A 14,577-nucleotide genomic window follows, 5' to 3' on the forward strand; every position below is an offset into this window, starting at 1 on the left:
AGTCCATAATGGCTCTAAGGGGCACATTCTTTTACCTAGGCATATCCTGAGCATTTAAGCAAATGAGAATTAATATGCTAAGATGGCATCCTTGCCGCGAGTGTGAACACAACCTAGTCATAGCCTTTCTCCCAGAGGTCCCCAGAATGTGCTTGACTCAGTCTCAGAGTGGAACACCGAGGCCGCTGAGCTTCAGGCAAATGTTGCTAAAATCCACCCTGAATGGAGAGCAAGCTCCACCCCTCTCGTCGGGACCGAGGCATTGCAGGCAGGCCCCTGGCAGAGCTGCGTCCTGTCTTCACAGCTCAGGACCACCATCATTCCCTGTGAGGCACCAGCCAAGGGAAATGAATGATTGGATCATTCTATCTTAGCCTAACATCCAACAACATTTTTAAATGTCCAACGAAGAGAGGGTTCCCCCCCCCCAAAAAAAATATTTCCAAAGAGATCATAATGATACTCCAATGAACTTGGAGAGGAGGAAAGAAAGCATTTTACTTATTTTGGACTAAGTTATAGGAATAAACCTTGTCTTGACTTGCAGCTTTCTCTCTTGGGGACTCAATAAAGTGCAACCATCCTAACCCTTCAAAAGACACGTTTTCACTCTCTTCCGGTTGGAAGTCCTAGAGAGGACTCATATACAGTATCCCTGACTTGGATTCTCTGGCCATAGAGGTGTAGCCAACCATTCTAGGTGGAATGCTTCCATGTCGGGAGCTTCCCTGGTGACAAGTTACCCCAGAACTTCGCGCCTGCAACAGTTTCACCAGGAGGGATGCTCCAGGGTTTGGTCAGTTTCAGCATCGAAGCTTGTCCTCTGCTGAGCGTTCCTGTCTCCCGGGTGCCTCAGTCACCGGCCGGGTCTCACAGGCTTCACACTGGACAGCGACTGAGCTTATGGGGAAGCGATTCATGGAGGGAAATCAGTTTCAAGTGGATCTCCAAGATAAGGCAAAAGATAGTGAGAACTGAGAAAGAGACTCCTGCAGCAGACACATGGCCACACATGGGTGCTGCTCCTGTGACTACCTGGGACTCAGGCACATTTTCAGCGAACTCTCAGCCTAAAGCCTCCTAGAAGAAACCCTTAGTGGTATAAAACACAGTTTGTGATCTTTGGTTTGAATGTCTGAGGTCAGCGGGTTACAGACATCACTTTAGACTTCACTGACTGGGCGTCGTGGCTAATGCCTGTAATCCTAGCATTTTGGGAGGCCGAGGCAGGCAGATCGCTTGAGTTCAGTAGTTCAAGACCAGCTTGGGCAACATAGCAAAACCATGTGTCTACAAAAAATACAAAAATTAGCTGGGCATGGTGGTGTGTGCCTATAGTCCCAGCTACCTGGGATGCTAAGGCAGGAGGATGGCTTGAACCTGGAAGGTGGAGGCTACAATGAGCCATGAGTGTGCCACTGCACTCCAGCCTGGGTGACAAAGTGAGACCCTGTCTCAAAGAAAAAAAACAAAAAAGTCTTAACTATGCATACTTTCCAAAAATCCTTTTGAGCTTCTACCAGTCCACCCCATACTTATAAAGAGAAATATCATATTGAACGGTATCTATCTAGCTGACAACAGGATTTTTGTTCAGGAACTAGAAACAAAGAGCTTTGCTGTTTTGATGACCAATATTTAAATGATAACAAAACCAGAATCTTGGGTTCCCTCCTGGTGTCCTTAGTTCCACTGTCACGTGAGCAGCCCAGTTGTAACTGTCCGCAGAAAGGAGGAAGAGGAGATCCCAGGAGCATACGTGTTTCCTTCAGTCCCCCAGGCAGGAAGAGGCAAACACTCATCCTGGTTCTTCTGTCTTCCTGTCCCATTTTTTCACCTCTGTGCCAGTGGTTCTCAAATTGGAGCATGAGCCAGAATTCCCCAAAGGGTTGTTAAAGCACAGATTGCTGGAGCCCATCCCCAGAGGCCCTGATTCAGTAGCTCTGGAGTGGGGCCCAGTAATCTGTATTTCTAACAAGTTCCCAGGTGATGCTGATGCTGCTCGTCTTGGGATCATGCTTTGAGAACCACTGATACTTAGTATCTGGCCTCCTTCATTTTCTGTGAACACTCTGAGTCTTTCTATGAACACTCTGAGACATGGAAAAGTTTGAAGATCTGTACTGGGCTAGTGTTCACCTTGTGTTCAAAATAAATCCAGTTTCCTGGCAAATTTGTTAAGGAATAAATCCATATAAGTCTTTTGTCATTATGCTAACAGAGTTGGAAGGTGTCATGACACTGTCCTTCATAATTTAGAGTGAACATTCTACTGTTGAGGAAAAAATTCAGCAAAGATAACTTGGCAGAAACAGAAGCCACGGAACGGAGTGCAGAGAGTGTGGGCACATTGACCCTGGAGTGAGCTGCTGGTCTTACCCCTTTCAAAACAAGATGCAGCATTAAGGCAAAGAAGGCAAAAGCTTCCGGCTTGCGTGTTGCTGGGCTTCTCTAGGCCATAACAGACACCCAGATTCAGAAATCCCTACTGCTGTATTGGGGCATCATTCTACTTCCCTCATCCAAATCTGGCTGATGCAAACTGTGCAATTTTTAATGCATTTATTTTTAGCTCTTATGTGGGGAGGGCTTTGGGAGGGGTCATTTCATCAGCCAGATTTTCAACACTGTCAGATATTCTCTTAAAGTTTAAAATGCAGCCAGTATTCGTCCACCGCAGATGTGTTTCACCAGCAGACATCCATACCACAAGACCGGTGAGCAAATTCAGTCTCTCCGGGTGCAGCAGTGTCACATGCCACCTGTGACAATCCATTTCTACACACTCTTGGGACTGGGCACCAAACCTCAGACGTGATTGGTGTGGGTTATGAACAGTGCAGATGAATGGAAGAAGTTAATTCTCTGGGGTAAGAGGCTCAAAAAGCTGATACCCAGCTCCAAAATGTTCACCAACCAGAGAGAACATGACAATAGTCTCAAAGCAATTTGAACAAGGTTGTGCAAAAGAAAAAAAAAAATGAAAGCAGAAGCCACTTTGGAGGAAACCCATAACCCTTGTGAGTGACTCCCCCTGAAGACATTCCTGTCCCCTGCACTGCCTCCCCTGGCCCCCGAAATATGCATCAGAAAACACACTGCTTCTGGGTCTCTTTTGTCCACCAACTTTCTTTCTTATCTTAGAGCCTGGAGTCAGCTCCTTGAGGCCTGTCCTCCAAGGTTTGGCCGCCTTGGCTCTGATGGGACTGGGCTAGGTTGATAGAACACCTGGGTTTTAGAGTCAGCCAGCCATATGTTCCAGTTCCAGCTCACACCACCACTAGCTACAATATTTTGGAGAAGTTTCTTAACTTCTCTGTGCTTAAGTTTTCTTATCTATAAGATGGGAGTTTGCTGGAGGGATGTATGGACGGATGGATTGGTAGGTGGATAGGAAAACAGACAGATGATAGATTATAGATATTGATGTAGACAGACACAAACACACATAAATATTTATGACTACTGGAGTATTAAAGAATTTGCTAAATGTTGAATAGGGTGCCCTGCTGAACTAGAAACACAGCAAATCTAGCTCCCTCCCTGTGTCATTTTTCCAAACTTCTAGATTCTGAGCCTTTGCATGTCTTGCAGTTGGAAAGCAGCCCTGTGTTGGAGTTCAGCAGAGCACGAGCAGAGCTCTTCAAAGAATAGAAAAGGGCACCCCAACCTAGCAACGCAGTCCAGTAGACCTGGACTTAGCAGTATTTAACTGCAGATGTTGCACATTCATTCCAAATGTTCCTCTCATCCTTTATTAGCTCTCAGGCTAACAAAGGTTTATGCTTATGGACTTTTGGACTTCTCTAGGTAGACAGAAACCTCATTCATTCAGCCACCACTAACTAGACACGTGGGACATCCTAGACAGCTGCTGTGATGAAGTTCACCACTTCTTTGAAGATCAGGTCGATTACTAGTATAAATCAATGACATATATAAGAGGGAGTTTCACTTACTTGAGAGAAGAATTATGTGTAAGCCGTTAAAAGCATTCATTTACACACAACGTGCTAATTACAAATCATTATCTATTAACTAAGACCAATTTCTAGAGGACATTTCTGTGCTGAACTTTAGTTAAATTAATAGGGAGTCACAGAGTCCGCCCAAAAGTGATCAAACAGTATTTCTTTAAGAGTGTTTAATAATTCACACCAGACTTCCTCCCCAATTACTGCCCATTAGCAGAGCTTCGTGCCTCCCACTATGACTTGCTATAGGGTTACCCTCACCCTTCACCTTGTGAGGTTCTGCTCATTTCAGGAACAGGTGCTTGAAAAGGGACCCCAGGGACTAAAACAGATACTAATGCACCAATGTTTATTACAACATTATTTACAGCAGCTGAAAGGTAGAAATAACCCAAGTGTCCATCCACGAATGAATGGATAAATAAAATGTGGTCTGTGCCTACCATGGACTGTTTTATTTTTATAGGGATACAATCATGGGGTGCAAGTGCAGTTCTGCTACACTGATACATTGCATTGAGGTGAAGTCATGGCCTTCAGTGCATTCATCAGTGGAGCAATGCACATCACAGTGGAATATTATTCAGCCACAAAAACGGATCAAGGTCTGACATATGCAACACCATGGATGGACCATGCAAACTTTATGCTAAGTGAAAGAAGCCAGTCACACAAGGACAAGTACTCTATGCAGCACCTATATTAGGCAGATTTCTAGAGACAGAAAGTAGAATGGTGCTTGCCATGGGCCCAGAGAGAGGGGATGAGGAATTACATTTAATGGGCACAGAGTTTCTGTTTGGGATGATTTTAAAAGTGGTGGAAAGGGATGGTGGTGATGGTTGCACAACACTGTGAATGTTCTTAATGCCACCTAATTAATCTTATACTTCAACATTTCTTAAAGCAAGCAGCTTTATGTTACGTATATTTTGCGATGATAAAGATTATGCAGAATGATAGCACGTGGACCTAGGAGTCAGTTTTCAAAAAGAAAGCCAATGACAGTTGGCAGTTTTGGAGGAGCAGTGCCACAGTGGTGAATGCCTGGATGTACACAGTCTCTTCTTTGAAGGAGAGTTGGGTGCTGGGGCAAGAGGGAGGCTGAGTCAAGGGAAACCAAGTAACCCAGTGTGGCTCTTCTTTCCCGTTCAGGTTTCAGCACAGCCAGTCCCACAGGAGCCCAGCAGAAAAGATTACGAGACCTACCAGCCATTTCAGAATTCCACGAGAAATTACGACGAGTCCTTCTTCGAGGACCAGGTCCACCATCGCCCTCCCGCCAGCGAGTACACCATGCACCTGGGTCTCAAGTCCACCGGCAACTACGTTGACTTCTACTCAGCTGCCCGTCCCTACAGTGAACTGAACTATGAAACGAGCCACTACCCAGCCTCCCCCGACTCCTGGGTGTGAGGAGCGGGGCACAGGCGCTCCGGGAACAGTGCATGTGCATGCATACCACAAGACATTTCTTTCTGTTTTATTTTTTTTTTCTTCTGCAAATTTAGTTTGTTAAAGCCTGTTCCGTAGGAAGGCTGTGATAACCAGTAAGGAAATATTAAGAGCTATTTTAGAAAGCTAAATGAATCGCAAGTTAACTTGGAAATCAGTAGAAAGCTAAAGTGATCCTAAATATGACAGTGGGCAGCACCTTTCTAGTGTGAGCTGTAGAGTAACGAGAAGTGCTTTATACTGAACGTGGCTGATGGGAGGAGAGACGAGGCATTTGGGCCGGTGGGGCGTGAGGGTTATCGTTAAGCACAAGACACGGAATAGTTTACACACTCTATGGGGGACGGCTTCTCACGCTTTGTTTACTCTCTTCATCCGTTGTGACTCTAGGCTTCAAGTTGCATTGGGGTTCCTCTGTACAGCAAGATGTTTCTTGCCTTTTGTTAATGCATTGTTGTAAAGTATTTGATGTACATTACAGATTAAAGAAGAAAAGCGCGTTGTGTATATTACACCAATGCCGCCGTGTTTCCTCATCTATGGTTCTAAATATTGCTTCAATTTCAAACTTTTGAAAGATGTATGGATTTCCAGTTTTTCTTTTCTTTACTTTCTCCCAGTATGTTTTAACAAAAAAAAAAAAAAAAAGCAGGAAAAAAGGAATATTTAGCAGTATTGTTCGTTCTGATATGTGAATTTGTTTGTGGCAACTAAACAAGGCATTCAGCAGTTTCTGACAATTAACATACATCATTCCACACTCCTTGTCAACAAAGTGCTTTTTCACTGCCTAAAATTTTAGATGTAGATATTTGAAATAGATTTTTTCATTTATACCAGTTTTCTTTATGATGATACAGTGTTAAAAGAAAATAAATTACAATTGATCTGTCATCCATATTTGCTAAGAATGTCTATTTCCAAGGACCTATATCTTATAAAATACACATTCTTGCTTGTGTGTCTGTGTGTGTGTGGGTGTATGTATGTCCACATACTAGAAAAATGACCTGTGTGAGATTTTGTTTTGATAGAAGCTATTTCATTTGCTGTTCATCTTGTACAAACTTTGTTTTTGGTTTTTTAGTATAAATGTACATCGGTTTGTTCCTTTTGTACTGTATCTATTCTTCTGACCATCTAGTGACTCAGGATATTAGGCCAGTTGAAGTGGAGTTATAGGATTTTCACACATTCACACATACTTGGATATCAACCCTTTCTACAGGTCCGTTTCCTTACACATTTTATCCCCTCAGAACACGATAAACCATGGCCAACTCAATTTCACTTTGGGGCCAATTACTTGAAGTATCCACAGAAAATGTAAACTGCTCGCCTTATTCCCCCAAACTTTTTGTTCATGTGGCAGGGAGCAGTAGACAACTATGGCATAGATTATTAAAATTGAACTTGAAGCTAACATTAGAATAGTGGTTAACAGAGCTAAGAAATAAGGCTAACCATTTAAAAGAACATGGGCCGTGGGTAAATTAGCTTTGCTCTTTAGATGCAAGTGACTGAGGCCAATAGGTGCCTAGTAAATGTTAACTGTTCTTGGAAAAAATAAAAACATAAGTAACAAAAGAAATTGGCTGCCATCGTCCTTTAAAACTGGCTTCCCTTCACACTACATAGTTTAATTCAGCTCCAAGTCTCTAGTAAGTGGTTCTTTCTCCAAATTTAACAACAATCAAATGATACTCGATTCACGCATAGTTTTGGAAATGAAAAGTTAACTTTCAGAATAGAGCAGTAGACAGAAATGTATGTATGACTTATGTACTAGTTGGACATACAGGACTCAACATTTCTGGGTTCCCTCACAGGAATGCTTCAGCCCCTCTAGAGAGACAGAAACATGGCGCATCGAAGACAAGGTTTCCACTTCATCTGTATCATACGATCCAACAGTAAAGAGAATGTGATATGGACATGACTTCCCTATAACGTAAGGGCTGGCTTAACCTTTCCAGAAGGAAGCAATAGGACTCATTCTCTGGTTGGAGTTGTGCCACAGAATTAATGTGCTATGAAATTCCTCCTCCTAGTACAAACTTTATATTTTCTTTATGATTTTTGAGTCTCAATGCGTGCCCTACATTTGCGACTCTTGAAGAGCATGGATGTCTTTGCATCCCATAATTCTTTGAGAGCACATTGTGCCAGGCTGTGAGTAGCTGACTCAGCTAGGAGCCTCCAGCATCAGAAGTAGAGATAGCGGGAAAAATTTAGAAGTGTTTGTAGTTATTCAAGCCAGTCCTTTTTTCCTTTTTATGCACATATACAAATAGATTGAGGATAGATGTAGACAGAGAGAGAGATGATAAATAGATGATAGATAGCTATAGATAGATGATAGATGGTGGATGGATAGGTAGATGAAGGTAGATAAGTCGATAGATGGGGTCTTACTTGAACTATGAAATAGCCTGAAGCCCCCACAGGTTCCCTTGGCAAAGAAGGTTGGTCAGCCAGTGATTTATTGTTTGTAACATGGGATATACTGGATAAAAGCCCCAAGTGACAAGAAACCTTTGTTTTGGCTTTCATTGTCCTGAAAGTAAGGCCCCCTCCCACAAGTGGCTGTGTCTTGCATCTACAAGAGCCTCCAGACCCTGAATTTTCCTACAGAGATGGGAATGGTGTTTTTCAGAGGAAAGGGGGGAAGCGAGGATATTTCTTTTTCTGTTCAGTCCCTGTGGTAGACCATAAAAACCCAATGCACTTAATAGGATGTAAAATCCAGTCCCCCCACTTGTCACCAGGGACTGATTAAGGAACAGTCCCTATACCCTTGTACCATTATGGATAACAGTAGCATTTAAAAATAAGATCTTTGTATTATCACACATTTATGCTAGGATCCTCATTAAGAGGCATGCATTAGGCAATAAAATATCAGGTTTAGAAGAATCAGGGTGACATAAGATGTCACATCGTATTTGGAGCTAACCTAGGTGAAGGTTAACCAACAATGACCTGGTTCATATTAATAAGACTGGTGCATTATGGAAAGCTGCTGTTTAAAGAAAGCAGTGTTTAAACTCAGTGGAAAAAAACAAAAAACCTCCATGTATTTGGTATGTCTTGTTTCTCTTCAGCTCCTTTTTAATGTCTGATACTGTCCCCTTCGTCTCTGAGAACTGTGCCCCCGAGAAGTGAGGTCTGACTGTCTGAAGACACAGTATTCTCACTCACACGGCAACAGGGAAATGAACATGGCTCTTGTCTGACAAAATGCTGTTTACAAAAGTGTTCATCCAGGCTGTTGGGGTCTCTTACCCACAAAATAGGACACTCCAGACACCTCAGCCCACCTCCACCTCCGACGGCAGAAGAAGAAAGGCTGCAGCCAGTCGGTTCACAGAAACCTGACCTTTATCTCAAGACCAAAGGAACCTCTGTGTGACAGAGAAAAAATAAGCCAGCAATCAGGGGAGCCCAGGGGGTGCTTTAGAGATCTGTGCATCACAGGCCAGAGGCTGCTGACATGCCGGAGACTGCTGACATGTAGCAGGATTTTCCACGGCAACATTTCCCCTAAGGCCCCATAGCTCCACTCCATACCTGACATTTCATTTCTACGCCGTGGTCGAAACGAGATTATAATAGAAACTCATGCTGGGCAACCATCTCATCAAGACCAACCTGATCTTCTTACCAGCAGCCTTGTATCCCTGGGTCTCTCTAAAATCCCCAAATCTCCAAAACCAAAAAAAAAAAAAAACACCTTGTAGTGCACTTGGTAGCAAAACCTGACCTGAACAAACTCCAAGCTATGAATGGTCTTCGCTTCTCTGACCTCATGAGACTCCTCTGATATTTCTCACACATGGTGCATTGACTACCAGGTCCTGCCTAGACTCTGCTGAGCGTGTTATGGAGTTTGTGGTGCACACCCAGATTACCTTCTAAAATCTGAAAATTTCTGAGTTCAGTTTGCCCCAAGGGATTCACACAGATGAACTTGTACCTGAGTGCTTAATAAGAGAAGTGGACTTGTGAGTTATTAAAGCCTGGTTTGGCTCTCAGAACCAGTTCCCTTCCTGTGGTCCATTTCAGATCGGAATCTACATTAAAGTGTGCTGGTCTCCATCCTGCAGAGAGGTCCCTGTGGGCAAGAGAGCCTCATGCACACCACCTCATCGCAAGGCAACATATCGCTTTGTAACCTGTAGATACATAGGAATGAGACTTCTGGGTGTCCGTGACAGTGCTTGGCTGTACAAAGCAAAGAGAACAAGACCTCCAGTTGCTTGCAAACAACAGCTAGAACACGCCCAACCAGGGGGCCCATGCATGTTTTTTCCAGACAGAAGCTTTCTAATGCAACCCCTGTTGCAATACCCAGTTTCGAACTAGCAAAGCAGGCACTTGACCCTCCGTCTCTTCATCAGTTCCATCATGAGTAACTTGTCTGCACCTAAAGCCTCATCAGCCACAAAGGATAAAGAAGAAATAAGACCCACCCCCAACTCCCTAAGCACACTAGGTAATAACGAAAGTGGAGTTTTAAGTCAAGTTCGGGCCTTAGTAAGACAATAGAATTCTTGACATAATCTTCAACAATAACCACATAAAAATCACACATTTTTAAACTTTACAATATTTGATTGCTCAGTTTCTCAAGAAAATGAAGACATTATGAAGCACCGGGTTCTCTGTACTGGAACTTGCATGCATGACAAAGACATAACCCCAGGGTGGTGCTGACAACAATCTCAGAGAAAATTCAACATACACTATTGCTCTACTGCAGGGCTTCTCGACCAATGCATTACTGACTTTTTGGGCTGAATAATTGTTTGGGGGTGGTGTGAAATGCTTTCCTATGCATTCTAGGATATTTATCAACATCCTTGGCCTCTACCCACTTGTTGCTTACAGAACCACCACCTGCAGCTGTGACATTCAAACCCATCTCCAGGTATAAGCAAATGTCCCCGGGGGCAAAATCGGCCCCAGTTGAAAACCACGACTCTAGTGCAATGCACAATATGCTAACCACAACTGAGTGAAAGGAAGGGAAAAGATGCACTCCTAGCTGAGTGACCTGAGGAATACGAAACAACAGAGATGGTGTCTGGCAAGATGTAAGGAGTGGAGAGGCTTCCAATGAGCAATCATGGGGGTGCTTCAGGAAAAAGAAACAAGTGAAGGAGAAGATGGAGGAAGGACAGGGAATGAATAGACAACAAGATGCAATAAATTTCACTTCAAAATTAGGAAGAGGAGGAGGATGGAGAGAGAGAGAAGTCCACTAGGGACAAAGCTTGAGGCCCTTGAAAGCTGTATTGTGACAGGTGTGGTGGCACATGCCTGTAGTCCCAGCTACTGGGGAGGCTGAGGTGAGAGAATCACTTGAGTCCAGGAGGTGGAGAGGAGCCTAAGCAACATAGTGAGATCTTGTCTGTAAATAAATGAACAAACAAACAGACAAAAAGAAGAAAGCCATATTGCGGAAACACTAAAAAAGCATTTACAACATTGTTGCAAAGATTCTGGGGTGTGGGTGTGTGTGATGGCTATAAAGGTAAGATCTAGATAAGTGAGTCTCAGACTCAGCATGCATTAGAATCATCTGGAGGACATCACCTGGATGGCTTATTCAGAGAGTTTCTGATTGGGTAGGGCTGGAACTGGCCAAGAATTTGCATTTCCAAGAAGTTTCCAAGCGATGTTAAAGTTGCTTGTCTGAGGATCATATGTTGAGAACCACTGGTTTAGGGAGAATCACTTCTGAGACTGTTGTAATAATTAACCTAGAACCTCGTTACTCAAAGTGTAGTCCGGGGATTAGCAGCATCAGCATAACCTGGTAGCTCACTAGAAATACAGAACACTGGGTCCCACACCAGAATCTGCATTATCAAAAGGTGATTTTTAGGAACATTAGGTTTGACAGCCATGATCCAAAAAACACATAAGCGTCTGAGCTAAAAGAATGACACGCAAGAGAAATAAAACTAACGTGAAATATTGTAGATAAAAAATTAGTAGCCCTTGGCTACTGCTCAATGAAGGATGGAGGCACCCAAAGATCCCTCTGAGGTGTGAGCCTAGGTAACCAGAAGTCCAGCAGTGGAAACTCATCCATGAGAAGGAGGAAAATCTTTTCCAGCAAGGAAAATCCACTTGGTTTTGGACACGTGAAGTTGCCCATGCTGATGGTAATTACAGAGGGCGGTGGGATGTCCAGATGGTACTTTGAACTAGAGATGTGGAATTGGGCGTCTCTTTAAGGTTAAAAGCTGGGAAGTGGGTGTGGACAGAGCATCCATGAAGAAGAAGATTTGGAGAAAAGAGAGTCCCAGAATGATGAGAACCTTTGGGGGAGCAGCATAAGGCAGAAAAGAGGACTGAGGAGAAAGCCAAGTGGGGTGGAGGCAGGAAGAATGAGACCAGCGTACTTTGTCCAAACCAGAGTAGGAGAGCATTTCACGTGCAGACAGCAGCAAATGCCACTGGTGGGCACAGAGGATGACTAGGAGAAAGATGGCTGAGAATCAACCTTTGCATATCGCAATGTGCAGACTGCGCAGGACTTTCGGGAGTAACTCCGGAAGCAGGTGAGGGTGAGTGAATGGGAGGTGGGAGGCCGAGGCAGTGAAAAGTTTGGGAATGGGCTAGCAATTGAGATGACAACCTGGGCTGGGACAATCACAGATGGAATGAAGAACTATTTTAGGACAGCAAAATAAACTTTTAAACCAAGGCAAAGGTAACTCACACTCGTGCAAATGGTTTAGAAATAACCCCTTCTATTTGTACGATATTGTATTGCCTTCATTGTGTTTTAACATTTATTCTCCTTGTCCTGCCCACTACTAGTATCCTCAGTCTTGCTTTCTTTTAGCAAAGAGGAATAAGGGCCAGGCGCGGTGGCTCACGCCTATAATCCCAGCACTTTGGGAGGCCAAGGCAGGCAGATCACCTGAGGTCGGGAGTTCGAGACCAGCCTGACCAACATAGAGAAACCCCGTCTCTACTAAAAATACAAAATTAGTGGGGCATGGTGGCACATGCCTGTAATCCCAGCTACTCGGGAGGCTGAGGCAGGAGAATCACTTGAACCCAGGAGGCGGAGGTTGTGGTGAGCCAAGATTGTGCCATTGCACTCCAGCCTGGCAACACAGCAAAACTCTGTGTCAAACAAAAAAGGGCGGGGAGTGCATGGGGGGGGAGGTATAAGATGCTGTGATAGCCAGCTGAATATAAAATTAAACTGGGACTTTTCTGCTCAAGAGATGATTACGAGTGTGCCAAGCAAAGGGGCCATAAAGAGGAAAAAGTCTAATTCTCCAGGGTCCACCCTTTACTCAGCACCATGACATCCATACAGGGCAACATGCAATAAGTCTGATCCTTAGCTCAGTGAGTTTGGTTGTCTACTGCTGTTCACCATACACCTGACACAACCAATGCCTGCCACATCAATTACCATTGCCATTGATCTCTCTTCCAGACTTTCATCCTTACTACCCCATCACAACCCCATCTGCTCCAGGCTACTTATCCTCATTTCTCGTATGACCAGTCTACCAGAGGCCTGGCCCTTGATGGAACCAACACTATGTTTTTGTTCAGAGAGTTCTCATCACAGCTTCCATTACTCCCATACTCAGCAGAGAAGCCAGGTGCCCATTTCCTAATGGCTTCAAGGATTCTTCATACCTCATAATTGCAAGCAGACATCTGCGAGATAATCACATAATTAAGTCACGGAGCAGGGGAAAGTGAACTGGCCTTTGTGGGAATTACACCCAAATCTTTGGCCGTGTTAAGACTGCATGTGCACACCTGAGCTAACCTGTCATCAGTGGAAACACTATCCCAATTCTATCTGAATGTATAGCCAACTCTTAATTATCAAAGACAGAGTTGAAAATCATATACATACATAATTTGAACTAGACTAATTCTGATTTTCTATTGCTCTGTAACAAGCTGCTTCAAAAGTTGTGGTTTTAAAAAAGAAAAAGAGAGAAACACTTACTTTGTTCAAGAATTTGTAACCTGGATTGTACTCCATGGGGACACTCAGCTGTGCTGCACTCAGAGTCAGCTGTGGAGGCACCGGGGCTGAAAGCTGGAATCACTTAAAGGCCAATCACTTAGCTATCTGGCACTTGGGCTGGAAAGACTCAAGTAGCTGGGACAGGGACAGCTGTGGCTCCTCGGGCGTCCTCTGAGCTCTCTCCACGGGGTATCTCCAGCAGGGATGCTTCGGGGCAGCCAAACTTCTTACATAGTTATCTCAAAGCTCCCAAAACCCATATCCCAAGGGAAAAAGTCAGGCACAAAAGTCGGGATGCATTCCATCAGTCAATGCAGCGGCAACATGATGCTCAGTTTCAGGGGACGGGGTGGGAAACAGACTGTGTTTCTTGACGGAAGAGTGGCAAGATTCTGAAAGAGCCTGTGGGATAGAAATACTGCAGTGGCCTTTTTGGTACAATCTGCCACAAAGCTTGTAACATTTTGCAGCAATAGGTTCAGCTTCCTCTTTCAAACATTTAGCCAATATTTCTTAATAATGGCAAAAATGATGAGTTTTACTAGAAGAAGTGAAAAACAAATAATGTAACTAACATAAATGTGAGAAAGTCATACCATTATGGCAGAAGAAAAGGTTTTGGATCTTGAGTTTTTATTTTCCTCCAGCTGAATGAGAAGGAAGCAGTCAGCAACTGTCGTTCCTGGCAGCCATCTTATGACCACGAGGAGCCCAATTAGGCTCAAGCCAAAGTGGAGGAGAGCAGAACAGGAGATAGAAATAACCTGGCTCCTTATAAGAGCACTCAAAAAGCACCAATCACAAGAATATTCCACAACAGGCAATGGTCAAGTACTCACGATCACATTGTAGTAGACCCAACCTGCCCACTCCTAGGAAGTAACAGAAGGCTGGACGGATGGAAGCAATCGCAACACAAAGCCCAGTTAAGTATTCATATTGTCATTTTATTATAAAAAGAACATACTTTTCTGAAAAGTTAGGAAAATATAATTACTTTTTAAAAACTCAATGCCAATTTTCGTAAGCAGAAAAGTATTCCATAGACACTTTCTGTAGTCACCATCCTAATATATCTTATTCTTTCAACCACCAGTAAAATATGCTGCAGATTTACAACTGAAAGCA

General features: G+C 43.7%; 1 protein-coding gene across 4 annotated transcripts in view; it reads left to right on the top strand.

The window, feature by feature from the left end:
* The window catches only part of LOC105489509 (catenin delta 2), a 936,482-nt gene extending 930,159 nt beyond the window's left edge, over window positions 1–6,323 (top strand). For all 4 annotated transcript variants that reach the window (XM_011754343.2, XM_011754340.2, XM_011754341.3 and 1 more), the window contains one exon: window positions 5,130–6,323. In XM_011754343.2, the coding sequence (XP_011752645.1) occupies window positions 5,130–5,390 (261 nt within the window). In that variant the 3' untranslated portion in view covers window positions 5,391–6,323. The remainder of the gene's footprint in view (window positions 1–5,129) is intronic.
* The last annotated feature ends 8,254 nt before the right edge of the window (window positions 6,324–14,577 follow it).

Source organism: Macaca nemestrina, chromosome 6 (genome assembly GCF_043159975.1).
Source record: "Macaca nemestrina isolate mMacNem1 chromosome 6, mMacNem.hap1, whole genome shotgun sequence".
In the NCBI taxonomy this organism is placed as follows: Eukaryota; Metazoa; Chordata; class Mammalia; order Primates; family Cercopithecidae; genus Macaca; species Macaca nemestrina.